Source organism: Lytechinus variegatus, chromosome 2 (assembly GCF_018143015.1).
Source record: "Lytechinus variegatus isolate NC3 chromosome 2, Lvar_3.0, whole genome shotgun sequence".
NCBI lineage: Eukaryota > Metazoa > Echinodermata > Echinoidea > Temnopleuroida > Toxopneustidae > Lytechinus > Lytechinus variegatus.
In genome coordinates, this window is record NC_054741.1 from 49600865 (window position 1) to 49628816 (window position 27952).

The 27952-nt window shown below is 36.7% G+C and overlaps 2 protein-coding genes across 3 annotated transcripts in view; one reads left to right on the forward strand and one right to left on the reverse strand.

Moving 5' to 3' along the window:
* LOC121408257 (protein arginine N-methyltransferase 7-like) overlaps nt 1-4911 on the reverse strand; it is a 33750-nt gene extending 28839 nt beyond the window's left edge. The window contains exon 1 of the mRNA XM_041599660.1: nt 2804-4911. Within this exon, the coding sequence (XP_041455594.1) occupies nt 2804-2905 (102 nt within the window). The 5' untranslated portion in view covers nt 2906-4911. The remainder of the gene's footprint in view (nt 1-2803) is intronic.
* Nucleotides 6-27936, forward strand: LOC121408256 (E3 ubiquitin-protein ligase AMFR-like). Of its 2 annotated transcripts, none has more exons than XM_041599657.1 (16): nt 6-97; nt 6795-7183; nt 8171-8517; nt 9203-9295; nt 14593-14757; nt 15869-16021; nt 17381-17421; nt 18551-18683; nt 19524-19657; nt 20745-20855; nt 22084-22292; nt 22819-22919; nt 23632-23745; nt 24663-24895; nt 25353-25496; nt 27486-27936. In XM_041599657.1, exons 2-16 carry the CDS (start codon nt 6919-6921, stop codon nt 27748-27750), a joined length of 2508 nt encoding a protein of 835 aa, XP_041455591.1. In that variant the 5' UTR covers nt 6-97; nt 6795-6918; the 3' UTR covers nt 27751-27936. The 2 variants fall into 2 exon arrangements, with proteins under 2 accessions (XP_041455591.1, XP_041455592.1); XM_041599658.1 differs by lacking the exon at nt 6-97 and adding an exon at nt 500-514.
* The last annotated feature ends 16 nt before the right edge of the window (nt 27937-27952 follow it).

The following is a 27952-nucleotide window of genomic DNA, read 5'->3' on the forward strand; positions in this document are numbered from 1 at the left end:
TTGCGGGCATTTATACCGTACTTTACGTCGACTTTGTCATAACTCGCTCAGTCTGAAAATAGGAAACTGAAATGAAAAGTGGTGTGGCAGTGCAGTGGTAAGTTATTGTAAATGTAAGTGAACAGGCATGAAAGTTGAATTGAAACTAAGACTAAGTGATGAACACAGAACAGATGAATTGATTGACAATGACAGGTTGTATCCGGATCACTCTAACTTTACTACATGTTGACTGTTGTTAGACAGCTGGCAGCCGTCTGTTTCGAGGAGTTTTTTTAACATTTTTTTTTATTTCTCCTCGTACACCGACAGCTCGCTATCATGCAGCCACCATAGTAGAGGCGCTGGTCAGAAAATTGGGATCGTCCCAGTTTACAGGGACTGTCTCAGTTTATAAGGATTTCTTCACACAAGAAATCTAGGACAGTTCATTCACCTGTCAAGTGCCGACACCAATCAAGTGTGCTAGTCAATGTAAACAAATCAGGTTTCATAACAAGTTTATTGGAAGACGGTAAGTCATGAAAAATAGACAGTGAACTGGTGGGAATTAAAATTTAAGGTCACTGAATATATTTTTAGCACTCTTATTTTCCGTAATTGCGGTCTTTGTCCCGTAGGGGGAAGTGAAAAAAACCGTCATCATAAACAAGGACAGTCTCAATTTATCAAGACATGATTTGTCTTGGTTTATGAGGATATCCTTGTTTTCTGGGACAATCCCAATTTTTGGACCAGCGCCTCTACTGATTATTAGGGGGTTAACAACAATGCAAAATCCCCCCGAGGCTGACGCCGGGGCTCATCGATTTTTGGCCTAGGCCTATGCCTAGCCCACCCATGGGTTCATATCGTCTCGCGAGTGAAGGATTATCAGTCATACGCATGCGACACACCACTACACTTCGAAAATACAGTGGGCTTTTGCCCACATAAAATATTATGTATAAATAAATATTCCACATCCTGCTATGACACTTACCGAATCATTTAGATCCTTCCGTGACTTCTTGAAGTTTCTTTCTAAAAATATGTATATTTTCTTGATCTTTAGTGAAGATTTTACGGAGATAGAAATCAGTCAGCGTTGATATCAATTTTCTCCTGAAGAGGGCGCGCGATTTATATTCATATCAAAGACATGACAAGGGAAAGAATAGGCACCTACACTATTTTACACGAATATCGACGCAAGGCATTACGCAAAGTCCGTGAAGTGTCCAATCTTTTCATTGTATAGACTTTGGTATACCGTATACGTATTATTGACGTTCGTCAAAGCTTGTACTGCTGGTTTCTTTCCAGGCACGTATATTATTTTCATTTTTTTTTATCAGTCATCTTTTTAAATTAATGCAAATGAGTGTTATCATCACCAATAATAATCATTAATTATGTTTTTGGAAGGCATTTCATTAATTGGTGCCCATAATTAGTAAATTAATCATGAGGATTGCGCATTCAAAGAATTTAGATACAGTTATAAAATTACCGAGGAGCTGAATCAAGGTTGTGAAATTATTAGCGCCACCAACGGGCTTCCTTGTATTTCCGTGGAAGAGACAAGCGAAGTCACTTTCGAGGCCGAGGTAAGCAAAATGTGCTTTTTTTATCGATTATTATTTTATTATTATTTTTATATTCAACAAACTCTTGCTACTTACCGGCAAGAGCCCCGGTGCGTAGCGAGAAGGAGCTTCGGCAAATATTACTTCAGCAATGAAGCGATGTTTGCCGACTACTTCGAAATCCAGGGTCAAACACGGTCTATTGTACGAGGTTAGTACATACTAACCTCGTACAATGTGTGAGGCCTGTGCCTAGCCTAACTGTTTAGTCAGTAGAGGCACACGGCCAATATGGGAGACTCTCTCCAATATGGGAGACAATCTCCCACATTGGAGACTTGCCTTTGCAAAAGGACAAAAGAAACAACACCAACAAAGGCATGAATTTTAATTTTCCACCCAAAATTTTGTCTCGCTGAGGTCAGAAGCCCATTTGTTTTGTGTGTGATCGACAACAAAAATCCTTATCAAAACAAAAGTGGACGGTGAATTTTTAAAGTAGACGGTGAAAAGGGATAAATTTTCATGAGGAATCTGCTTATTATAATTTCATATTTTAATTTGCCACCAAGGTAATCCTATCGCAGCAAATGTAAACAAAGGAAATTTGTCTCCAAAACTGGAGACTGTCTCTGAAATTGGATACCTAAATTCTTTACAAAAGTTTCTGCTATTGGAGGTAATCTCCCACATTGGAGACAGTCTCCAATTATTGGCTGTAGGCCTCTGCTGACTAATGAGCTATTTTGACCTTATTTTATTTTTTTTAGAAATAATGTTAAGACTTTGAAAATTTGTTTTTGACCATTTTTCATCATCTTTCTATTCAAGTTCCCTTTGGACGGATGTTGCAAAGTTTTGAGCATATGAAATTAGGCCAAGAGAATGAAATGTATGTACACGTTGCGTTAGACTCTACAAACTCCAATGAACACGATGCCATATCGACATTAATTTGTATGATTTTGACCGAAAAGCAAGAAGTAATCGAAATTCACTTACCTGTGGGGTATCAGTGAGAAAATAGATCCTCCAAGAATACCTTTAATAATTCACATAAAATATAGGAAAGTGAAATTCTAGGGTGATTTTTGTACGAGGTGATAGAGAATTCCACACTTGTTTTGGTGGAAAAGTGTGTGGGGCTATGGAAGTCTTGCAATGCGCTAACCCAGGGAACTCCCGCCCGCTTCACGGGCGGGAGCCCAGGATCTTACGTGTAAAGGCATACTCACCTGACAAGCGTGAAGTATGGTCAAAATAATATGGTCAATATTCTCTTTCACCAACCACACGGGAACAGGGTCAAGTGAGCAAGATTTGTTTGGCGATGACATGATAATCTTCCTGACGGCATCAGCTGACGCGGATACAAAGGCTGATAGCTCTCCTCCACTTGCGGCAGGATTTTCTCCAGGGTGAAGATCTTCCGAAACAGGCGGAGTAGGATCAGTTGAGGGAGAAACTGATAATAAAGCCTCCCTTATCAGTGCAACTTTACTGCTAAAATGAGTGGCAAATCTGTTGGAGAGATCTTGAGCAGATGCATGTACCGGAAGGATTTTCGGAGACCTGTCCAAGAGCACATTCAGAGCGCCAAATATTTTCTTAGTATCAGCATCACTCAATTGGTCATTGTAGAATGATGACTTTGCTTGCTTGACAAGCTTGTCTATCGTGTGGATCTGGTTCAGGTATTTATGACGATTATCAGTGGTGCGATTCTTAGACCACACCTTTTCAAGCCTTCGTCTACATGTAGTACGTCTCGCTTCATAAATCTCATCACTATACCATGGAGGATGAGAACGAAATTTGTGGGTCCTTTTGGTGGCTGGACACAGGGTATCCAGTACTGTAGAGATTGCATTGTTGTAAAATGTAACCTGTTCATCTGCAGTACCTTGAAAAGGAAAGTCCACAAATGCTTCAGCTATCTCAGAACATAGAGAATCCTTGTTGAGGCTACGGAAATTACGGGAAACAGATGTCACATTCTGTAACTTTGGTTTTGCCACGTCAAGTACACAGCCAAGAAAATGATGATCAGAATATAACTTCTCTCGAATCCAGCAGGAATTCACAAAGGAATCATCATTGTCCTTAGGAATAATCAGATCAAGTGTATGACCGCACCTGTGGGTAGGGCCCTGGATGTGTTGGCATTGCCAACTTGGCAAAGGCCAGCTTCATCAAGGGATGAGAGAAACTGCATTGCCTCAGGTTTACTTGGAATGTCTACATGAATATTGAAATCTCCGAGTAAGAGGACTTTGGACGAACTTGCAGAAAGTTCTTTCACAAGTTCATCAAAATCAGCTATTAAAAGAATTCACTAGTTTTGAGGGAATTCCGCATAGAAGGAGGTGGTCTGTAGACAACCACATAGCAAACCATCCGTGATGGATCAGTAACACAGATATGCTCATAAGTATCATGTCTCAGTTTAAGTTTGATGACAGACAGGCTGAGCTGAGTTTTGTAAATGACGGCAATTCCACCATGAGCATCATCTCTTCCACGTGGTGCATTCATGAAGGTATAGCCTGATGGAGTACTCTCATTGATCACCACTGGATCCTCACTTTTCAACCATGTTTCAGTCAGAAACATGATGTCAACGTTGTTCTCTAAGATGTAATCAGTCAGAAGGAATGTTTTGTTCCTGAGTGAATGACAATTCCATAGATGAACATTCAGTTTATCATACTTCTCTCTTTTAACAGGCACTAGATTATCAGAGGTAGCTTTTCTCTTGTAAGAGCTCACAATTACAGGGATTGTGTCGTCATTCCCTCGACTGTACCTGCATGCTTCTTTGTACAACCATTTACAATCCTTTCTTGAATACATGTATGCCGTCCACCTCTCCTACCTCTCATTCGACATATACCCAACTCCTTGATACGAGTATAAGTATCAGGTGATAGATGACAAGATCCTGGGCTCTGACGGAGAGAGTAAATAGCTTGCTTAGTATAACATACATGCTTGTCATGTCCATTGGCAAAGGAGCTAGACTTGACACCACTAGGCATTGATATCATGCGCTCATCCATTGTCACTGTATTCATTATGTGTCCATCATCTATTGTCCAATGTGTGAATTGAACAACAGCAGGTCTCTCAACTGTAATCCCTGCACTGGGACTGAGCATCAAATACACCAGTAAAACAGTCCAAGATCGGGCAGAAAACATAGTGATATTACTCCAATACAGAATGATGAACAGCTGTCAAATTTGTCCAGGAGGTTGACAACAACTACCCAAACCACATGACACTAAGTCAGAGTGAAGAAAATCTCAAAAAAACATCACAATCAACATATAACTCAGGAGGTACATGTATGGCAGCAGCACAACAGCGCCCTAAACATGGATCTACTATAGTTCATAAAACATGGACATATGAGCAACCATAAAACATCCTGTGCAAGTTTCAGGTCACATTGTGTGTTTACTGTTAAGACTATAAAATTCTTCCAATTTAGAGAAAATACATGTAAGTACTCTACCTCATCAAAGTTGGCTGTAGCAGTCAATAAAAAAAAAGTAATTTTTATTTAAACTCAAAATTTTGTTTGGCCACTCATTGGTTGCTAAGGGAGGCCATATCTTAACAACCGTTTGACCTTGGGGCAAAATATTTCAGATATTTCCGTCAGACACTTTGGGAACGTCCGATGTGAGTTACAGAAAATCAAAGGGACTCAGGTGACAAATTGCCTGAAAATTGGTTGATTTGACATGGATTGACCCATATGTGATTTCATTAACATTGTCGTTGTCATGTCCAATACATTTTCACTTGAAGTTTTCACAAATAAAATGAAATTTGTATGAAGTAACTGCAATTCTTTCTTTATCAAAGAGGAAATTCACCCATATTTAACATTGCGTTTTGCCTTAAAAAGTAATATTTCTAGGTGAAGTGCTGAAGTTTGAAATATACATGAAATAATGTGATATTGACATCTAACAAAGATATAATGTATTGTTCATTTTTAAAGAAATCCCTGTAAAGACACATTAGCCCTGGCAATTTTTACCTCTGCTATTTCACCACTCCCATTATTATCTCTGCCATTTTTAACCTCTGCCATTTCACCTTTGCCATTTCACCTCTGCCATTATTACCTCTGCCATTTTCACCTCTGTCATTATCACCTCTGCCATTTTCAACTGCTATTTTTAACCTCTGCCGATTTTACCTGGCACCTCCCCAACGCCATTCCTAGCAAGTGGGAATGATGGCGTGCAGTTTGAACCAGGAAATATAGGTCAACTTCTAGGTATGAATGCAAGAGATCTATACACAATCTCAGTTTTCAAGATGTGTATAGCTAATGTGGGAAACGTGTTTCTGCTGAATTTCAAACATCTTTCCAAACTCCCATTTCTCCCCGTTTCATGTTTGTGATTTGAAACACGTTTACTTTTGATTAAATGCAGCAGAAACGTGTTATAAAGCGTGTTTCAGGCTGTGATTCTAGGATAATAAAAGTGGCGCATATTCGTACCTCTAATCCTAGTCATGCAAATCTCTTGAGTCAAGTACATGTTGTGAAGGGTTTTGCCTTGTGTAAACAATGGCTGGAAAATCACTTTCCTGTTGGCCAATGATACCATCTACCATGTAATGTACATTTACTAACCATGTGATTTGCTGTTCCTATGGAATTGTTTAAAATCTTTCTTTTTTCTTTTTTGACATCAGTTTAAAAATCCACAATTATATTCAACCTATTTACATTGTTCAACAATTCTTTTCATGTCCCATTTGATTTATTTTTTCATTATCAAGTGAGGTACTGAAAATGCTTTTATGGTTTGAAGTAGAGTACATGTACATGAGCTGTTATTTTTCTGTTCAGCGGAGGGTCTACATTGTACAAATGTAACAAGAATGTTCACAAATAACAGATTTGAATACTTGTTGGAATACAAAATATAAACACCAAGGTTATTTAAAAGATGGATCATTCATACATTTTCTGTTACAAAAATTATATATTAAAGACTTTTTAAGATGTTGTGTTGTGTTGCATAGACTCAAACACAGATCAGTTGACTGCAAGAGCTACTTTTTTTGAACTACATGTACTAATACCACTTTTTCGTACTATTAGCCCACAAAATATTAACATGATGGTTTATTGGAAAATTTTCACGATTCACTTTTTAACATACATGTAAAACATTCTGTCCCCTTTGTCTATTTCAGAATCTTTAGCTGTTCATCAATCTTGTGTTCTTCTCAAAAGTGTAAGCCCAAGTACTGGAATCGGTCCTCTAGAAGGGAAGGATCCATTTTCATCAATTTTCAGGAAAAATTGGTATACTCAAGGATGCCTACTGCTACTCCAGCTGGTCAGCTTCCCATGCCCCCTCTCCAAACATATGTAGCAATCAGCTTCCTGTTCTTAGCTTGGTCACTTCTACAAGCCAGAGAAGGTCTCTCTTTACTAGAAACCATGCAGGCTGGCAAGGAGAAAGGTCCTGCCGATGTCAGTCCTATCCAGGAGTCACTGGTCACCCCTGCCATCGGTGAGCCGGTCAGTCGTGAACCAGTCAAGGGAGAAAGTTCTAACAATCTACTGGATGAGCTTCTTGGTGAGAGTCATTTCCATCATATATTTGTTTACATTTTTTTTTTTTTGCTTTTCTCCCATCTGACTTGACTAATCTTTCAGTACATGTACAGTATCATTATGTGATAGAATGTTTTCAGTTTCCACTCATGTAGTAAATGCAGGGTTCCCAGCCCATCAGGGAAAATCAGGGAATTTGATTTTTTTAAAAGACCTGAAATCTGAAAAAAAATCAGGGAATTTTCATCTGCCCAAAAGTCAAAAGCACAGTAGTAAGTCAGACTCTTGTTATATTTTTGTTGGTTATGGTGGTGTTTTAGTGGTGGGGGGGGGGGTTACATGTAATTCACTGCAACAACTTAGAAAGCATGCAAAATTGAGAATGGTTTAAATGATTATCAGGGAATTTTTAAACTTCATCAGGGAAAAATCAGGGAAATTTCTTTTCTTTTAAAGCTGGGAACCCTGTAAATCATACAGTATTAATATTTGAAATGTGTTTGTACTGGTGATATTAATGGTTAAGATGAAATAATAGAGTGTGGTTTCATAGTTACAAGCCCAATAAGTTTTGATTTCATTTGAAGGAAGAAGGAAGAATAAAAAAAAAGAGAATCGGATGCCGAGTATTATCTTCCTGTGTGCAAAATACGAATTTGAAAATATAATGAAGTGGCACATAAGTTCACAAAGACAGTACATCTTCAATACTTTAAAGAGAATCAATTAAATTTGATGGATTCTCTGAAGATTTCATGTGTCTACACTGGTGATTGCATGCCCCACTTTGTGGAATAGCCTTCCTGAAGACATTAAAAAAATGTACCTCTGTCGAAACTTTCAAAAATCTTCTAAAAACTTTGCTATTTAACTCTTAGATCTTTATGCGCCTTGAGCACTCTACAGAGTGGATTTGGCGCTTTACAAGTCTCATTATTATTATTATTACATGTATTTCCTGATTCAGTGTTACCTTAATATTTGATGTACACTGTGATTGAATTTGAAGGTTTGAAACATAGAGATGTGGATCCAAATGGACACGGGATTTCACTTGGATCTTCTCAAGAGCAGCCCCCCAAAGGCTCTCCTGCTTCATCTCCAGCAACGAGCTCTACTCCTTACGATGGGTACCTGTCAGGATCAGAATCCAGTCCTGGTCCGGATCCTGTTTCTCCTCTGGACGGTGGTGAAGGAATGCAAAAGATCCAGGACCAGGAAAGCGTTAGACCTAGTCCAGAGGAAATCCAAGAAGAGATCTTCCGTAACTTGTCATTTGATTTTCGTATCCATCCTGACGACAGTGATGTCATCAAGGTGATGAAGCTCATGCTTCAGGATTCTCTCTCTGTCGTGGTAAGCTCAAATATCTATCATTCAATTTCAGTTTAGATTTGTTTTCTTTGTATCTATAGTATGTAAAACTCAAGAAAAATATTTATTTTGTACATCTTAAAAGTTTCAAGCAGTAGGTCTTAGAAACTGTTTGCAGATGTTTGTACAGTATACAAGTCAGCGTTATATAAGTTTATATTGTCAGTCATGAGTATTAAGGAAGAGTAGCTCTGTGTGGTAATATTTGCAGCAGTAAAAGAATTCAAATGTAAAAATCAGTGATTTTGTTTGTTACCATAGTAAACCAATCCATCTGAATAATCTTTTTATAAGCAAATTATATACAATAAAATGTTTGATGTACAATTTATATAATTTAATGGGTTGTTTACATTGTATAAACAAAATATTTGGTACAAACTACAAATTACACCTATATGGTATTTTTGTCCTATGTATTCATGTAGAATTGTGAAACATAAAGGTTCTAATCATCTTATAGTTCAAGTATGAAAACAATGTCAAACTGCTTTATGGATTTGGATCTACATGTGTAGATCTCTAATAGATTAGAAATTGTGTTTAGGAAGAATGTAAAGAGTGAAAATATACAGAAGGCCCATTCAAACATTGTTTTAATTTTTTTTTAATTATCATTTTCATTTTATTAATATCATTATTAACATCATCATCATTATTTGATCAGGTTGTAATCAACATGGCATTTTGTTGCCTTATACTCCTTGGAAAGGCTATCCAGTATATTGTGTTTGGCAACCTTAGAGTCATAGAAAGACAGGTAAGCTGTTTTACTCCCAATCATTCTACTTAGTGGCCCATATTCTGAAGTCGGGCTTAACTTACACTCAGGATGAAAGAAGTGGTTTAAGTATGGATAGCCAATTGTTACATAAATCGTTAATAGTAGAGATATCATATTTCAGCTCATTTGACTCTCAAATCATTCATAATTGTCTAGGAAGTATAAGTTGATGATTATCTTCACCATTGAAGAATCAGCAAAGAGCACAGTAAATATAAGAAACTTACAACTTAATAAAAGTTTTGACACTTTTGGCTTCCTATAATTTTAGCACAGAGTTAGACCATGGTTTACCTGACTTCGGAATACGGGCCAGTAACTTTTATGTGTGTGCGTTTGCCACTTAATTTGCATCTACATGGTAATTAAATGCAATTTGATATCGTTATTAAATATTATTATGCCACATAATTTGTATGCTATTTCTAATTCTTGCTATGCATAGTTTTAATTCTTTTGAATTTCATATAGAGCTTGTTTTTAAATACTTTTACATTATATTAAGGAATTGGCCCAAATTGTATAATGGAGATAAAAAGTTCACAGATAATTTTTACGCAATGTCACAATTTTCCATTTTTTGACAGCTACCTCACATTGGCAACAAATATTTTTCTTTATGAATTTCCTTTGATAGAATATTGTTTACCTTTTCTTAATTTCATCATTGAATATGTCCATTGATTGATATTAAATGTGCATTCTTACAATGTATTCTACATGCATAACAAAAGATGCCAGTAAACAAGTCGGTAACTGTCAGTCATTGAGAGCAGTTTGTGAACTTTGGAATTTAAACTGATTCTTTCCAAATATGTGTACATTATGTTTAGTTGTGTATCAGTGAAGTTATTTGAGTGTGTATGTATCAATATGGATGAGTGCATTTGATTGTTATATGAAGCAAATTTGTTTAATGAATGCATTTTTGACACCTACATGTAGGGGAAGGCGGGGTAAGTTGAGCCACCACCCCCAGGCCAATAATGAATGAGTCAGACATTATAGTGGTGTCATGTATTGATGACCCTTAAACCCACCACATTGTTTTCAACTTTGAAACAAAAAGTAAATTATTATATGGAAAAATACAAATTTCAGCAAAAAAGTAAAAAAGGGTATGAAAAAGATCAGTGTTTCTACCCACACACGTTTTTAAATATAATCAACAAACTAGAATTTAATTCGTCATGCGGACGAATTAGGTGGTCTGTCTTTATTATTGCCATCATGATCACTATCACTATGTTCATGCAGATCAATATGATGACAATGGAATGCTCATTATGGATGGAATACTTGTGAAAGACGGGAGATGATAAAGCACTGTGAAAAGGGTCTGTTTGATGTATGACAATACATGTGATATGAAAAAAGTAATTATAATCTGTTTTATCTTGCTAAATTTTAACTTTTGTACCTTTAAATTATCATAAAGGATCATGTACGAGGTGGTAAAAAGAGAAAAAAATGGAAAAAAAATCATCTTGTTTACCCCAGGACTCGAACCTCCGCCCACGAGAAAGCAATGAGATGCACGTCTGACGCCTAACCGATTGAGCTAGCATATTTCCCATAGACTTTACACGTAAGCAAATTTGAGAATAACAATTCCAATTTTGCAAGTGAAATACGAGCATGATCCCGGCATCTGATCAAAAAATGGAGGGCACACTTCCGAAAGCGTAGGATCTCAGCTACTACTTAGTAAAAGCTCAGGGAAAACCGACAAGAAAAAATGGAGATATGGCTCACGAAATAGAGGAATGTCGAATCTAGTTTTGAGAAAAAGTCATGTCCCATAGAGATTACACGCAAAATGAGGAAAAATGACTGCCTCTTTTCATCGGTATTTTACGCAATGATGCGATTCTCAAAACGAAAATTCATGATAAATGACGAGAAAGAGTAGCTTCTAAACTACAATATATGAAAATCTGGGTGAAAAACGATCTATATTCAAGAAGTTACAACCAAATTTGCATAAATTTGATGACGTCATTTTAAAAAAATTAAAATTTTTAGTTTAGGCGCCATTTTGATGACGTCACGATATAATTTAGGGACATTGGTGACATGAAATCAAATCTACAACTCATACTCTATCGATATATGAAAAAAAAAATTGGCGTCAACGGACTATTTAAAGAGCTACAGTGAATTTTCAAAAGGCATGTTTTTGCCCATATATGGCCTATAGTGAGAGCTCGCGCGCACACGTGCTGCAAACTTTAACGGGTGTTAATTTCGTTATTAATGGTCGTAGAAGGTTGATCAAGGTATCAAATTGTTCAAAATTTTATTATCAATGCAATGATGTAAAAAAAACGGTGTTTATGTGTTGCGTTCAGGCGTTTATAGGCCATTTGGAGAATTTTTTTACCTTTGACGCACGCGTACGCGCGCGTCATGACCTCTACATGACCTTTGATGACATTGACATTTGACCCTTGACATGAAGTTAATGTCATGTAAATATTGTTAAGTTTTGATAATTGATAATGAAGATATGATCAAATGAAGAATTTTACAAAATGGCGCGTAGATGACGTCATCATGACCATATGACCTTGAAAAGCTTATTTTGAGGTCTCTATGATAGATTCTATATATGACGAAAAAATCAGCAAAATTGATTCAGCCAATTTTGAGAAAAGTTGGCGACAAACATAGGTGCCAAGAATAAAGAAAGAAATAAAGAAATAAAGAAAGAAAATTCTGACGAAAACAATAGGTGATCTGTCATAGACAGACCACCTAATAAGAACAATATTGTTAGTCCAGGTATGGAATCTCATTCTCATCATAGTCCTTTTCATGATGGATGCATAAGAAAAGTGTGGATGTGATAATATCGCATGAAGTTTGGACTGGGGTAATATAGAGCCAGCCAGTATGGGGCAAGTTGAGCCATGGTAATTCTTATGGTAATGTATAATACAAAACAAACCTTAAGGAACCATTGATATGCAGGCAGAAAGAAGCTAATTCACATGACAGTTACTTTTACTTTTAGAGGATGTTTATAGAGAATTAGCAAGTGAAAATTAAGACTTTAAATTAAAAAATTGACATGTTGGTTCTTCTCGCATACATTTTGTACATAGTTTCTGTGGCTCAACTTACCCCACAGATGGGGCAAGTTGAGCCATTTGACATGGTTTTATATTCAAAGATCACAGTGACTTTCAGTGTTGGGGTAGAAAGTAAAGTGAAAAATATTTCCCAAGAATCAAATTTAAAGGCAACACACTTATTTCTACAATATTATTTATCATATCAATTCTAAACATGCAAATTGCAAAAAGTGTCACAACTTACCCCGCCTTCCCCTACATACATGTACATGTACCAACATACATGAATGTGCATGTACACATTTCTCTTACTCAATTAATAACCAATTTGTAGATATAAGTTGTTTTTTTCATGGCCAAAGATAAACACTGTGACCTTCACATCACATAATCATATTATGTAAACAGATGAATGCTTCGTAACTGATACCAGTTTATTTGTATTAGACAGTGGAGTGAGGTCATAAACATTAGTCACAGACAGTACATGCTGTCATACATGTAATGCTTGTATGTATTGTATGGAAATTAGAAGTATGATTACAAGTATCTTTGAACTCCCATGGTGATTGATATCATTATTAATATTTATAAAACTATTCAGTGATTTCTGCTTTTACAGGACAAATGGATTATACAGTATGTACATGTAACTTGTTTTTATAACTAGAAAGCATTTAATATTTGGTAAATATTTTGGAATCAGCAAATTTATAGACAGAAAAAAGACGAAGAGTGTAACAAAGTAACTATTTCACACCAAACATAGAAACATACAATCAAAATACATGTAGGAAGGTTACTTTTCAGACTAAAGAATTTTTCAACATACATGTATAGTTGGCTAAATAAAACACCTTTTTTGTGTAGGAAAAGGGTCATTTTGGATGATGTTCAGACTTTGTTTATTAAGCCAACATTTACATGTTTTGCCATCCCTGTGGAGCCCAAATTTCAATTAATGGTCAGTTTTGGGATTACAGATATATATCAGGCGTGATAATAAGTTCTAAGCACTGCACGTCATGAGATACCATTAAAATGATTTTGTGCGATCTGGGCCCTGTTGCATAAAAGTTTCTGTTATGATAACTCTGCCATCCACTGGTAACTACCATGGTAATGCTGATCAACAGCCAATCAAGGATTCCACGCAAGTTACCGTTGGATGGTAAAGTTACCATAATGGTAACTTTTCTGCAACGGGCCCTGTTTCCCATTTCATAACGACTAACTAGTTTACCATCAACCAATCAAATTCAATGATTTCAATAGCTTATATCTGTTATTGCATTGTAACAAGTTTTATGAAATGGGACCTGGTGGGTGTTTCATAAAGCTGTTCGTAAGTTAAGAGCGGCTTTGAGAACGACTGGTGATCATTTCTTTTGGTAAACGGTATAAACCATTGGCGATGGTTTAGTGTGTAAGAAAGGTTCACCAGTCGTTCTTAAAGTCGCTCTTAACTTACGAACAGCTTTATGAAACGGCCCCCTGGTCTATCATGATTGATTGATTGATTGATAAAAGTTAAAGTGGGTGAAAGGGTCGATAGTAAGGTTGACTCTTGGAAATATCTCAGTTATTCCGGGACATACCTGAGAAAATTGAATAAGTAAGTACTGGTCATGGTTGTTCACTATAGTCAACTCTATTTCTTGTTTATCAAATAAGCCAGTTCGTTTCCACTCTGCGCATGGTCTGAAGATTCTGTGCATGATCAGAGGAAGGTCATTTGTACTTAAGTGACATGGCGGTTTAAAATTTGATGCGTTAAGCACCAACTTACATGTAGATGCCTTGATATATTCTTTAGAATTGTTTTTCATCAACATCCCTAAAAAAAACAATGCCTCCACGAACACTGATATTTCGCAGTTTACCAATTACATTGTACAACATGCTATAATATGCATTCAAAGTAGAAATGCAACAAATACCTTCATAGAATGTGAATTGTTGTGCTATTCTAGTCACCTGGTCTATTCAATTTCTTCATCTTGCTATGTAAGGCATGCTTACGTAATATCTTGCTTTGAAATCTGCCTATCATAGTGAAAGAAATGAAAGGTCATTTGACCAAAATTTTCCATGAAGTAACTAAGAACTGGTTTATAATGTTATAAAATATATGTGCCCTATAATGTTTTCAACATTATCCTTTCATGATTTTGTACCTTACATGTTTCTTTCTAGCATCTCCGAGACAAGTTGTGGAACTTCTCTTTCTACAAGCTCATAGTGGTGTTTGGTGTACTCAATGTTCAGACCCTAGAGGAGTTGGTTCTCTGGGTTGGATGGTTTGCTATTTTGGCTTTCCTTCATGGCTTTGCCCAACTTTCCAAGGACAGGTTTGAATATGTGAGTAGAGAGCCATTTTGTTTTGATAATGAGTTATCTGGGGCCCGTTGCAGAAAGAGTTGCAATCAAACGCAACTCTAAAAATCATGCGCAACTTCATTTTCAGCCAATCAACAGTGCGCATTTGGGACTTGTGATTGATTTTTTGACTTGCGTTTGATTTTTTGACTTGCGTTTAAACGCAACTCTTTCTGCAACGGACCCCAGATAAGTATTTCATTTTGTCTTTTATTTTACAGTAAGTGTATTCAAAGCCAATCAGATACAGTGATTTCAGTAGCTTGTAACATTTTTCAGTGTAAATCCCAGACTAATTGTTTCATGAAACAGTCCCCAGAAGTGCAGGTCCAGACCCTGATTAATGAACTATCAACAAGTAGATCTTAGGGAGATCTAGCAAAATGTTAGAAATCATAGCAGAAAAAGATGAATCAAAAACACATTGATGCATAATGTGGGGCAAGGATATTCAATTGTGATGATTACTATTTAGTTGTGATGATTACTAATTTTGTTGCTTTTAATTGAGCGTCTGGGTCCATTCAAGTTTGCAGAAGCTATAGAACATGATCCCCATCCTTGTAGTCTTAAACACTATGGCCCGTATTCTGAAATCGGGTTTAATTTAGACCGTGGTCTAACTCTGGTCTACAAAAAAATCCTCCAAAGACGCTCATTGCACTAGCCCAGTAGCCATTCCTTTTTATACTCGTAAAAACTATGAATATACTTGTAACCAAATTTATATCTCATATTCTCTGTTTGCATTTTAAATATTATATTTCCACTATAAATAAACTGTCCACGTAATTCATCTCACTTTTGTTTATTTCTTATTTCTAAGCATGTTCCAGCACTTCAAGGATAATTAAGGTCTATCTGATCAGACCTGGGGGCACGTAGCACAAAGTTTAGCGTTTGATGGCAAGGCTGATTTTTGCCCTCTGTTTACATTGATCATTATGTGCAATCAATTAAGCATGGAAATCAATTCTATGATCAATCGCTATGCTTTTTGTTACAGGCTCCTAATCAAGTAAATGCATTGGCAGTGGGAACCTACCATAAAACAAACTTGCCTGACTATCTTTTGTTATTTTCCATCCCACAGCTTGCGTTCTCTCCTACGACCTCCATCAAGACGCACGGTTTGGTGATAACTCTATTGTTTCTCATCTTGGGTGTAACCGGTGCTCTGATGGCGGGTAGCTTCTATCTCTGTTTTGAGTTAGATTGGAATCTACTCTTCTTTATGCTGGCTGAGGTGAGATATCAAATAGTTTACTTTGTCCCCTGTTTTCCACGATATCATATAAAAAAAAAACTGAAATGTTTCACTGAATTGGGGAGTAGACATATTTCATAGAATTTCATGGAAAGTGCATGTTCTCAGATTTTGTATTATGTACTATCCAGTGAAAAATCATGGTAATATAAAATAAAATAAGACCCTATCATACTTATTCTGAATCAAGCAGAATTGGCCAGAATAAAATGACTGAGTGTTGTCCACGAACACCGTTCGGCATTCTTCCCTCTTTGCATGCATCTCGAAAGTGATGAACATGACACAAATATTCAGGGCAGCAACAACAATTGGTCCACTTATTTCATATTTACTCAGAATGCAGTCAGCAATTTAGAATTCCCCTCAAATATCCAAGAACGTGGCACAAATATTCAATCTCACTCCATTACGGCTCATTTTGCCTTCCATGTGACAAGTGTATCATACATGTAAGTAGCCTGGTCAATTTGCTGTATTTGAATTTGGATCCCCGCAAATTTTCCAAACTTTTTTTCATTCCATTTGATTCTGCTTGATTTATGCTGATTCCAAACAAGTGTGACAGGCTTTTATGTGCTACAGATATGTCCTGATCCATCTTTACTTTTAAAAAATGGATAATCAAATATAGGAATGGATTAAGATTCCTTAAAGGTCAAGTCCACTCCACAAATATATAGATTGGAATAAATAGAGAAAAATCAAGATTGTTTAACACTGAAAATCGGATATAAAATAAAGTTTTGCTTATATTCCACAAAATAGAGATATGCATAACTCAGTGACGTGCGAATGAGACAGATGATGATGACCCTCACTCACTATTCCTTTTGTTATTGTTTGACTTGTACATTTCTTCATTTTTTACAAATTTGACAATAAGGGCCAACTTGACTGAATTATATAGTATAAAACGATGCTAATTCAACATGTTTAGCGAGGAATTAATTGTTGTTTCACTTGGCAAATAGGAAAAATTAGAATATTTCATATAATAACATACAAAGAAATAGTGAGTGGATGACGTCATCATTCTCATTTGCATACTGATCTGGGACCAGGATGTGCAAAAAAAAAACTGTTTTGTGAAGTTAAGCGAAATTTTAATATGCAATAACTTCCTTATTTTAAATCCGATTTTGATGAAATTTTCAGTGTTATGCTTGTTGGATTTTTCTCAGTTTATTAAAATCAACTATTTGCTGGGGTGGACTTGTCCTTTAACATTTTTTAGTTTGGTACTTGGAATCAAGTTTTTATTTCTGTTAAGAATGTTAGACTTTCAGTTAACAATAACAAAATTATCTTTGGTTTTCCTCTCATCCCTATTTTTAGTGCATTTTGGTTGGCATCCGGGCAATCTTTGTCCTTGCAAGGTATGTACCAGTTTTATTTGTATCAATCAGCTATCTTCTATTCCGCTCTTAATTGTATCAGCATTTTGTAGCCTTTTATTTCCTGTTGAGTATTAGTAGTTATGTAAAATGCTTATGAGTGAATACAATTACCCATTATTGATCTTTCCTCTCTGTTGTACAAATCATTTAAATGACTAGATATTTTTCTCTATGGTGTATATCTTTTTTTCTGCTTTATGCATTCAGAAGTACAAGTTTATACACATAGGACATTTTTTAGTCTTTGTTTAAATTGTGCAACATATAATCAGAGTTCTGGATCTCAGTTAAAAGATTGTCAAAAAATAATCTTCTTTCAATTCATGAATTTTGTTAGTATCTGAGTCAAAAGTTGTAATTATAATCACTGATATTGGATGTTTATTGATAATTTACCCTTCCCGAAGTAGTACATTTAAACCTGTTATTAGTGACCACATGTTTATAAAGACCATTTCATCTTCTCTGAAACAAGCTTTCTCATTAATGCAGATAAGAGTCTTGTCCATAAAATATTACTTGCTAAGAAAGAATACTTTTGTGGGTTTTTTATTTTCAACACAGGTCACAGTGAATCATGGAAATTTAAAGTTTTAAACAATTAAAAAAAACATTCAAAATTAAAACATTAAAACTCAATCACTGTTGGAGTTGATCTGTTGTCTCACAATAAGACAACAGATCAACTCCTACATGTATAGCGATTCTGTACTACCACTCTGATCAACATCTTCTGTACTAGTAAGGCTCAAATTTACAAAAGAGGGCTGAACCAGGAGGGGGTTCAAAACCATGTACTGTATAGATTCCATGAATAATTGTGCTTAATTTAGCATGTATTTAGCAGAAGTATCGATTATTGGACATTTCTCAATGTACGAAAATCTGCATTGTCCATGATTTTGTGCCCGTTCTGGTTTAAGCCTCTGCGCAAATTTGGGCCAAAATATCATATATCATCATTCTTGGCATTGTTTGAGTTGAATATCTTATTCTTTCAGAGTAATGACCTTAGGTTGTTTCTGTGTGGATATCCCTAATGACAGGAAGATATAATGGTGCTATTCTCTTCATGCTATTCACCTGTGTAACTTGTTGTACTGTCTAGATATGCTATTCACCTGTATGACTTGCACCATGAAGGAGTCTGGGAGAATAGAGGCAGTATTATATACCATACAGAACTGGTCCTGGAACTCATCACACTTACCCTGGATTTTGTGCACCATCTTCACATGCTAGTGAGTAAACACTTTCCTTTATTGGAGTAATTATTATATGTACATGTAGGTTTCATAATGTGCTAAACAAATTACTGTTTAAAGACTTTGGCATAATGAGATGATGGGGGTTTCATCATTTAGAAGAGGCGTTGGCCTGTATTATGAAGTAGGGTTTAACACGGTCTAACTCTGTTCTTAGCGTACATTTCATATGTGTAATGTTTTGTTTCCCCTTGCTTTCATGATGAATAGAAATACTTTATTTGTCATTCCCAGACAGTTAAGAAATGTTTTTATTGTAAAATAAGTAGATAAATTGAACATTTACTTTATAGAGATTTGTGCCACAATTGTCTAGCCATAGTTACACCACAACTTATGGACTAGAGTTTTAACCCTAAATAGACTGGGCTATTTTGACACCTAAGAAGACTGGGGGGGGGAGCTGATTCAGCTCCCCCCAAGTAAATTGCGCGAGACTTGAAAGTAAAAAGTCAGACAGCGACGCGGTAAAAAAAAATTGCGTGGCGGATTTATTGCGAAAAATGACGGGGGGGGGCTGAATCAGCCCCCAGTCTTTTTAGGGTTAATTGAAATTAAAGTTCCTTTGGGTTCACCATGTCATTAGTATTGAGACCAAAATTGAAAGGCGAGAAAGAGAGATATGAGAGTGAGAAGTGGCTTTAATTATTTCACTAAGGCTTCATTATCATATTCATTAACTTTGCCTTCATTATTTTACTCTGCATAATGGAATTCAAAGGAGGTAATTTTGGGTCTGGTGATTGATAATTGACAAACCTGTGCTTGATAAACATTAAAAATGTGAAATTTTGAACTTTGTTTATCTGTTTGTAGTTGTGGGTGAATGTATTCCTGAGCATGGCCAGCTTGTTGATCTGTATGCAGCTAAGACATCTGTATTATGAGATCCAACGGAGAGTCCAGAGACACAGGAACTACAGGAGAGTGGTTGCTAACATGGAAGCAAGGTGACTAAGCAATGCTAAAACCTCTTTAAAACCAAAATATTATACAGATATTGACTGATGGGGTGTGTAATATAAATATTCTTTGGACCGCCGGATTTATATTTTCCCAAGGGGTTATATTTTCCAGAAGCGCACAGCGCTGAGGGAAAATATTAATCCTTTAGGTGGTCCAAAGAATTTTTTTTTTACACATCCCATCAGTCAATATCTGTTATATTAGATAGCCTCTAATGATGAAGATAAAGTTAGGCCTAACGATGCATGCAGCATGTTTATGATATTCACAGTAATTGATTGAACTGGTATAGATCTAACGTTAGATCTTGATCTATAGATATCTAAGTAACGTTAGTCTAACGCAGTGAATGACCCTTTTCTAATCAAATCAACTTTGTTTAGGCCTAGCCCTAGATCTAAATCTAAGTTCGAGCCCAGTCCAGGTCCAGGACCCAAGGCAGGCCAATAATGCATGGTAACATCTAATCCACAAGAGGGCGCCATACACATAGAAAAATATATTCATGGACCGGTTGGTCAATATATTCATCGAAGGTGGACCAGCTGGGAAAATACATTGATTTCGATCATATCACGTGACGCGCTATGGACCAATCGCGCTTGGCTATCTGTCTTGGCTATCTAATATATATATGTTTATTTCAGTAATTTTCACTGTTAATTTCTGTAGGATAGCTTTGTAATTTTTTATGCATGTTCATGGTATTTTAATTCAAGAATGTAAAATGCTATGTGAGAAATTGAACACATCAAGTGACTAATGATTAGGGATGAATGACTTCCTTAATGGATCTTAGTTCTTTTCATGTTAATGTATAATACAGATCATTCATACACCTCATTTCTCCCTGTCATTACAGCGTATTATTATTTCGAACCCTTCCCTTTGCATCATATTTACAATTGCTATTATACAGATCTTCTTTGATATGATTAGGTCTACATGAAGTGTAAACCTCAACTTTTGGCAAGATATGCACAATTTTGATAACTATTTGGTGTTTAGATCCCGATACTTACATTGGTCCTTGCGATGTTTTAAGTGGTTTCTTTTTTTTCTTTGTGAAAGGTTTCCCCGAGCTACTGAAGAGGAGCTGATAGCAAACAATGATGATTGTGCTATTTGTTGGGAAGAATTGAAAGGAGCCAGGAAGCTTCCATGTAATCATCTCTTTCATGAGTAAGTCACTCATCTATTGTATCAATTTTTGACAAAACAAGTATTTATTTTCTGGTGTTTGTATGCTTCCATCCACCATAGTTGGTTGATTAAGGCATGTTTTGTGTTGTCGGTCCCTTTTGGAAGAACAGTTTGATGGATGAATAAACTTTAAACATGACACATGTTTGCATATTGGAGTTGAGATGATCTGATCAGAATTTAGGGTTACAATGTTGAAGGAGGTTATTGTAGACATGAAAATGGCTCGTTTTGCATAATATGGGAGATGCAATGATTTGATTTGATTTGATTTCTGCATATAAAGGTCAAAAATCACAGTTCATTACATACATAAAGATGGGATCATTCTCATGATGCCTTTTGAACCACTTTGATTGATGAATTTCAAACATGGCTCATGTGTGCATTTCGGAGTGACAGTGATCTGGTGTCTTTTGGGGGGTCACAAGGTCAAAGATCACAGAGGTTATGACTAGTTGTCACTGCCTTCACCCAGTAAAGAAGTTGAAGAACTACTGGGTGATATCAAGTATGGTGTTCGGTGTGATGGTGTTAGGTGCCTTAAAAAAGCCACTGAACCGAGATGGGTTCAGAGGAACGATACTGATTGAGTTATCGATAGCTCATGACGTCACGCCTCTGCGCTGCGTTGCTAAATCATCTCAACTTAACGGAGAAGTCTCAACTACGAAAGTGTAATCGGGGAGAAATTGCATTAAATTCTCATTGTACAGAATGCCACCTGTTCGCGAGCTTGAGATTGACAGCACCTCCACCAAACTTGAAATCACGATCTTCCCAATTCCTGGGGGTTGATGTTGGTCAATGGGGACATTACATGTAGATCATCAACACCAGTCGCAATGCTGGGTTCAGCAGACGACACTCAACACCAGCCTTCAACACGAACTGCTGGAAATATGTCAGATTTTCCGAGGTCAATCCCAACACCAGCCTGATTTCAAGTACTGTGTTGTAGCTAGTGTTGGTGTTGTCACAACACCAACACCGGATTTCAACACTACATGAAATCACCCATTGTGTGCTAGGAAGAAAAGATGAACGTGACTCAGTTGGTGGAGGTGGAGGCTTGTTTGTTTTTGTATTGTTACATGTAAAGGGTTAAAACATGTAAGTAGAGAATCCATTTCGAGAAAATTGATAGCAGATTTATATTATATTTTACTCTTGATGATTGTGAAGTTATTCCCATTTATCCCAACAGTGCCTGTCTGCGTTCTTGGTTGGAGCATGAGACATCTTGTCCAACCTGCCGCCAATCTCTTACCATCCAAACTACCCCATCCCGTCCTACCCCGGGGAGGGGGCCCACTCCACCTGGTCATGGTGTCAGACCTAACCCAGCTGCTATGATGGGAGGGGGAGAGGCAAGGCCTAACCAACCTCTCAGAAATCACTTCTTTCATTTCGATGGTGAGTATGGGTTTCTGTTTTTATTTTCAACAGTTTATGTTCCTCAGATACCCTAAATGTCTTTGAGGAAGTGACTTAAAACATGACACGAACCTGTCATATTAACCTTAAAATAACTTTAAATGTTTGATGAAATGAAAAGTTGATGACCATATCAAGTATGTCATGATGATGATGATACGGAGTATGATCATTGTAATGCTAATAGTGATTTTATGGTGATGATTTTGGTATTTGGTAGGGTCATAGTAATGGTAATTGTCATGGTCATGATAATGGTGATGGTGATGATAGTGGTGATGATGATGATGATGATGATGATGGTGGTGATGATAGTGGTGATATTGGTGGTGATGGTGATGATGATTTTAATTTTGATGGTGAGGATGTCTTGGTAATGGTGATAAACATGTCAGATGTTCATAGATAAAGCATCTAAAGCATCAAATTCATCTCTCCCAGCCTCTGTTAAATGCCTCGATAGATGGATGATTAATCTAATATCTATTCTAATTTCCCTTTACAGGATCCCGTATATTCAGCTGGCTGCCCAGTTTCTCAGTAGAAGTGACCCATGCTCATGTAGTAGGCCCTCAAGCTGCTCATACCTCACAGCTGGATAATATGGTGAGTTATGCTAATAATGAATAATGATAATGATAATTTTTCAAGAAATTTTAAATTGATTACCATTCAAAAAATCCCCTTCAGCCACTTGTATGAATTGAACTTGGAATCTTAACCCTAAAAAGACTGGCCAAAAATGTTATGATGCTTTAACATAAGGCTCACTGCAATTTATCACAAAATCAACCAGTGTTCAAGCTTTAAGCTATAGACCTCTGAATGATGGTCGCAATTTCATGGCAATACACCTTTTTCAGGCCGAGTTAGTTATCTAAAGGTAAAGCTAAAAGTGAATTAGCATCATTTGAAAATAAATATCACATTAAAATATATATTAATGGTCTTAGTAAATCTTGCAAAGAAAGATGATTAAAAACAAATTAACAAAAGTACAATTCTTCTTTGCAAGGAGTTGTGTTTGAAACACATTTCATCTGAAATTAGTGCTGGTCGGAATCAGCGTTTATCATGATGACTGGTGGTCAGATATCTTTGGCACAGGTTGGGCCTGACCAGTGTAGCTATAAAACTGAAATCAACTTTGCAAGACATGTAGTTTGTTTGTGTTACTCTTTAATACCTTCAGTTTGTTTTATATTTTGTTCTTAGTTTCTGTGATGTAAATTGTTTTTGCCTATCTGATAATAAGCATTTAAGAGAAACACCATATTTGATATGAAATTGCTTTTTTGTGGGGTGTATTTTTTTATAGGCAAGACAAGTGAGCCAGATGTTTCCTAATGTTCCCATGAGAGCCATCCTTGAGGACCTCCGTGTTACCAGATCAATTGAAGTGACAGTGGATAACATACTAGATGGCAGAGTGGTAAGTCTATTCAATTTATTCAGATCAGCATCTTATTAGGCAGGAGGTGTGGAGCTTTCGCTCATTCATGAAGAATTGAAGAACTTTTAGCTTTGCATTATAACTGCTTGGACTGCAGGCTAACAGATTGTTTGTTGGACCTGAAAATGTGAATCTGTAAAGATTCTGATTTTGGTTGCCAGATTATGAGGGTTACAAGAAAATATTTGCAATCAATTGCAAATGTCAGATGCAAAATTTACAAATGATAAATCAATTTTAACTAAAATAAATCAACTTATACTTGTTGATGCAAGAAGCAGACCAGCAGTCGATTGCAAATTTGCGAGTAATCAAAGTCTTGTGATTGATTTTATGACCTAAAATTTGACTTGAAATTGATTGCATGTATTCTTGCAATGCTCCATATGACTCCTGCTGTACCACCTGAGCTATTACTCCTCCTTTAAAGTTGTATCAGACAAATACCTCATGAAAGTGTGTCGGGGAATTATAAATTGGGACTTATCATGTGGCCGTGGTCAAAATAAAAAGCTACCAGAGATTCTCTGTTCCATTCTGAGATGTAGAATAGATAATAACTTTTTTATTATGATATATGTAGATACAATAAACCAATATTTATTTTCCCGTTTGATTTGTCTTTGGTAGACAACTAAGGGAATGGTTTGTGTCAACATTCCTGATGCTGGAGACCGATTAGAGCGAACAATTCTTGGTGTTCAACCTTGTTATGATGTTTATTTTCCCCTCTGAAATGTTTTTGGTGGGCCACAATGGGGGTTGGTCAGTGATAACGATCCCGATACTGGAGACCAGTCAGATCAAACACATCTTGGTGTTCAACCTTGTCCTGATATAACTAACAGTTTTAATACATCACATTTATTTTCCCCTATGAAATGTTTCTTTGGTAGGCCACGATGGGGATGGTCGGCGATAACAACCCTGATGCTGGAGACCAGCCTGATCAAGTACCTCCAGGAAACTTCCAAGCCTTCCAACCAAACCAAGAAGAGGATGAAGGCAGGGGATTGCTCTACAGACAAGCAAGGCAGCATCCTAGAGAAGAGGAGGGTTCTATTGAAATCACCAGAGGGATGGAAGGAACAGAGGACAATGCTGCTAATTGGACTAGACCAGACTCAGGGTACGTCAGACCATTTGTGTGGGTGCATCGTGGTCTAGTGGTTCTGACCCTTTCAAACAAAGGGTCGTGGGTTCGAATCCTAGCCATAGTGTGTTTTCCTTCAGCAAGAAATTTATCCACACTGTGCTGCACCCGACCCAGGTGAGGTAAATGGGTACAGGCAGGAAGTAATTCCTCAAAAAGCTGTGTGCACCAGAATCGGTAGACAAGCAAAGCCGGGGTAATATAGGAGCGCTATGAGCGAGGTGGATACGTGTGCTATACAAATCCTATATTATTTATTAGTATTTATTTCATAAATGAATGAACCTTTGTTTACATCCAGCAAGTATTTTCCCTTTATTGCTCCACTTCCCAAACTGCCGGAGCCAAGATAATCCAAGGGCATTTGATTTTTTTTGTCATTGCTTTTTGCTGTACAATAAAGATTGATTTTCTGTATGATCTATTTCAACAGGACATCTAACTCTGCTCCAGGAACGCAAGATCCAGATCTCAGTAGCGGCTTCCCAAGTTATTCCAGTCGATTCTCAAAGTCTTCTTCAGAAAGAGAAACAATCCTCCGGCAGCGGAAAGAGAAGCTCTTACAGCAGGCCAGAAGGTGAGAAAGCGTTACAACCTGGGGTCTGTAACACAAAGCTTACTTAATCATCATAGAAGAATATCTTGACAATTGATTGTATTGACTGCAATGTACAATCAGTCATGAAAACCAAGTGAACAATCAATCACTAACCTTTGTGTCACTGGACCCTTGTGACTACTGGATTCTGTATTAACCCTTTCTAGGCCGGGGTATTTTGGGAGTTCATATGGCCAGGGGGGGCCTCCCAGGCCCCCCCCTTGAGATCTCTGCCGTCGACCGTGCGATCGCGCCAAAAATTGGCACGCAGGTTGTCTGCGATATAATCTACGAAATTGTATAGTAATTTATTTCATGCAAATTGTAATTAAGTCATTATGCTAATTTATGCATAAGTAGTATGCATAATCATACGTTTTCCTCTAACTCCATACATAAAGCTCCAAACATTTTAATTTTTAGCATAGAAACTTTGTGGTGTTCTTAGCAAGTCTACATGAAAAAATTGTGATATCAGATCAATTTCTTATGTATTATATTGTTTTTTGCAATTTCTTATGTATTTCTTTGTTTTTCATTGTTTTTTCAATGAAATTTGTTGGGGACTCTTGTAAGATCATAAACAGCATAAAATAAATACATTTAGACCAGCAAAATTAAAAATAATCATACATTTATGATTTTTGGTTGAAAACACAATTTACATTGACTTTGTACACGAAATCACGTTTTGAGTAATTTTTGGTCTGACATGCACTTACATAACGTTGCATAATTTCGGAACCGCATACCCGGTTGTCGCAAATTTGGTCTCAAAAGATGCGCAAGATTTGAAAGTAAATAGTCAGTGGGCTGCACAGTCAAAAAATTTCGCAGGGGAAATATTGTGCGACTCGTTGAGGGGAGCCTCCGAGCAGCCCCCCCCCCCCCCCCGGCCTAGATAGGGTTAAAGGACAAGTCCACCCGAACAAAAACTTGATTTGAATAAAAAGAGAAAATTCCAACAAGTATAAAGCTGATAATTTCATCAAAATTGGATGTAAAATAAGAAAGTCAGGACATTTTAAAGTTTTGCTTCATTTCATAAAACAGTTATATGCACAGCTTGGTTGGTATGCAAACGAGGGAACTGATGACATCACTATTTCTTTTGTATTTTATTATATGAATAAGAAATAATCTAATTTTCTCCCCATTGTCCTTTGAAACAAAGTCTTATTTCTCCCTGAACATTTGGAATTACCACTATTTAACATTTTATGGTTCAGTCAAGTTTGTACTTATTGTCAAATCTGTAAAAATTGAAGTATTGTATCATTCATACAATAAAAAAAACAAAAGAAATAAAGAGTGAGCGACATCATCGACTCTTCTCATTTGCATGTAACTGACTCGTTTATTTAACTATTTTGTGAAAAATAAGCGAAATTTTGAAATGTCTTAACTTTCTTATTTTACATCCAATTTTGATGAAATTCTCAGCATTAAGCTTGTCTGATTTTTCTCAATTGATTCAAATCAACATTTTTCTGAGGTGGACTTGACCTTTAAAGGGAAACCTTGAGCGAGAGGGTGACTTAAACAGTTCAGGAAGATGAGTAGCAAGGGGAAAGGAAGAAGAGTATAGGAGGAGAGAAGGATAGATATCAATATGATGGAAATGAAACTAATAAAGGAACAGGATAAATATATTTGCAAACACAGAAAGGAGGCAAGAACATGACACTGTTTTCTCAAGGTTCTGATATTTTTCATTTTACTTTTTGAGGGACAATATTATTTTTTTAATCTGTACATATATGTCAAATCAGTAGATAATACTTTGTTATAAGCTCAATTGTTGTTACTGTGCTTTTATGGTTTAAGGTGTGTAGCCATTTAACTGCAAATATATGATTTATTGAATTATTCAGTTACAATTTTTTTTTCTTACTTTCTATCAAGATCTTTGTTTATGAACATAGATCACATGCATTATTTTCCTGCATTTTTCTTTTTTTTTTACAGGAAATTTCAAGAAAAGCAGTTGAGAGAATCCACATCGGAGACACCACAAGGCGCATCACACTCGCAACCTTCGACATCCTCGATGCATTCAGGAAGCCAGGAGACCTCTCAAGGTACCTCTGTCCAGCCACCACCCAGGAATCAACCTCTTCTGTATTACCGTGCTACAGAGGATAACAGAGTGGGTGATGATAGGCAGAGGGTTAGGGCAGCAGCGTTGGAAGCGGCCCTCCGTAGACTCCAGCAACAGCAGAGTCCAATATGAGCAGCTGGTCTTGCTCATTCTCACTACAGTATCTGTCAACGAACTATTTTTGCCTACATGACTGACATCGGACATTGCTGACATTATGTTTGTATTGTTATCGTCTGCTAGAGGTGTAAAAAAGCTCTGCGTCTTGATTTGTAAGCTATGGGTTTCCCAAGGAACTTTTTTGGAAAAGGCAGCTTAGATTAGGTGAAAAAAC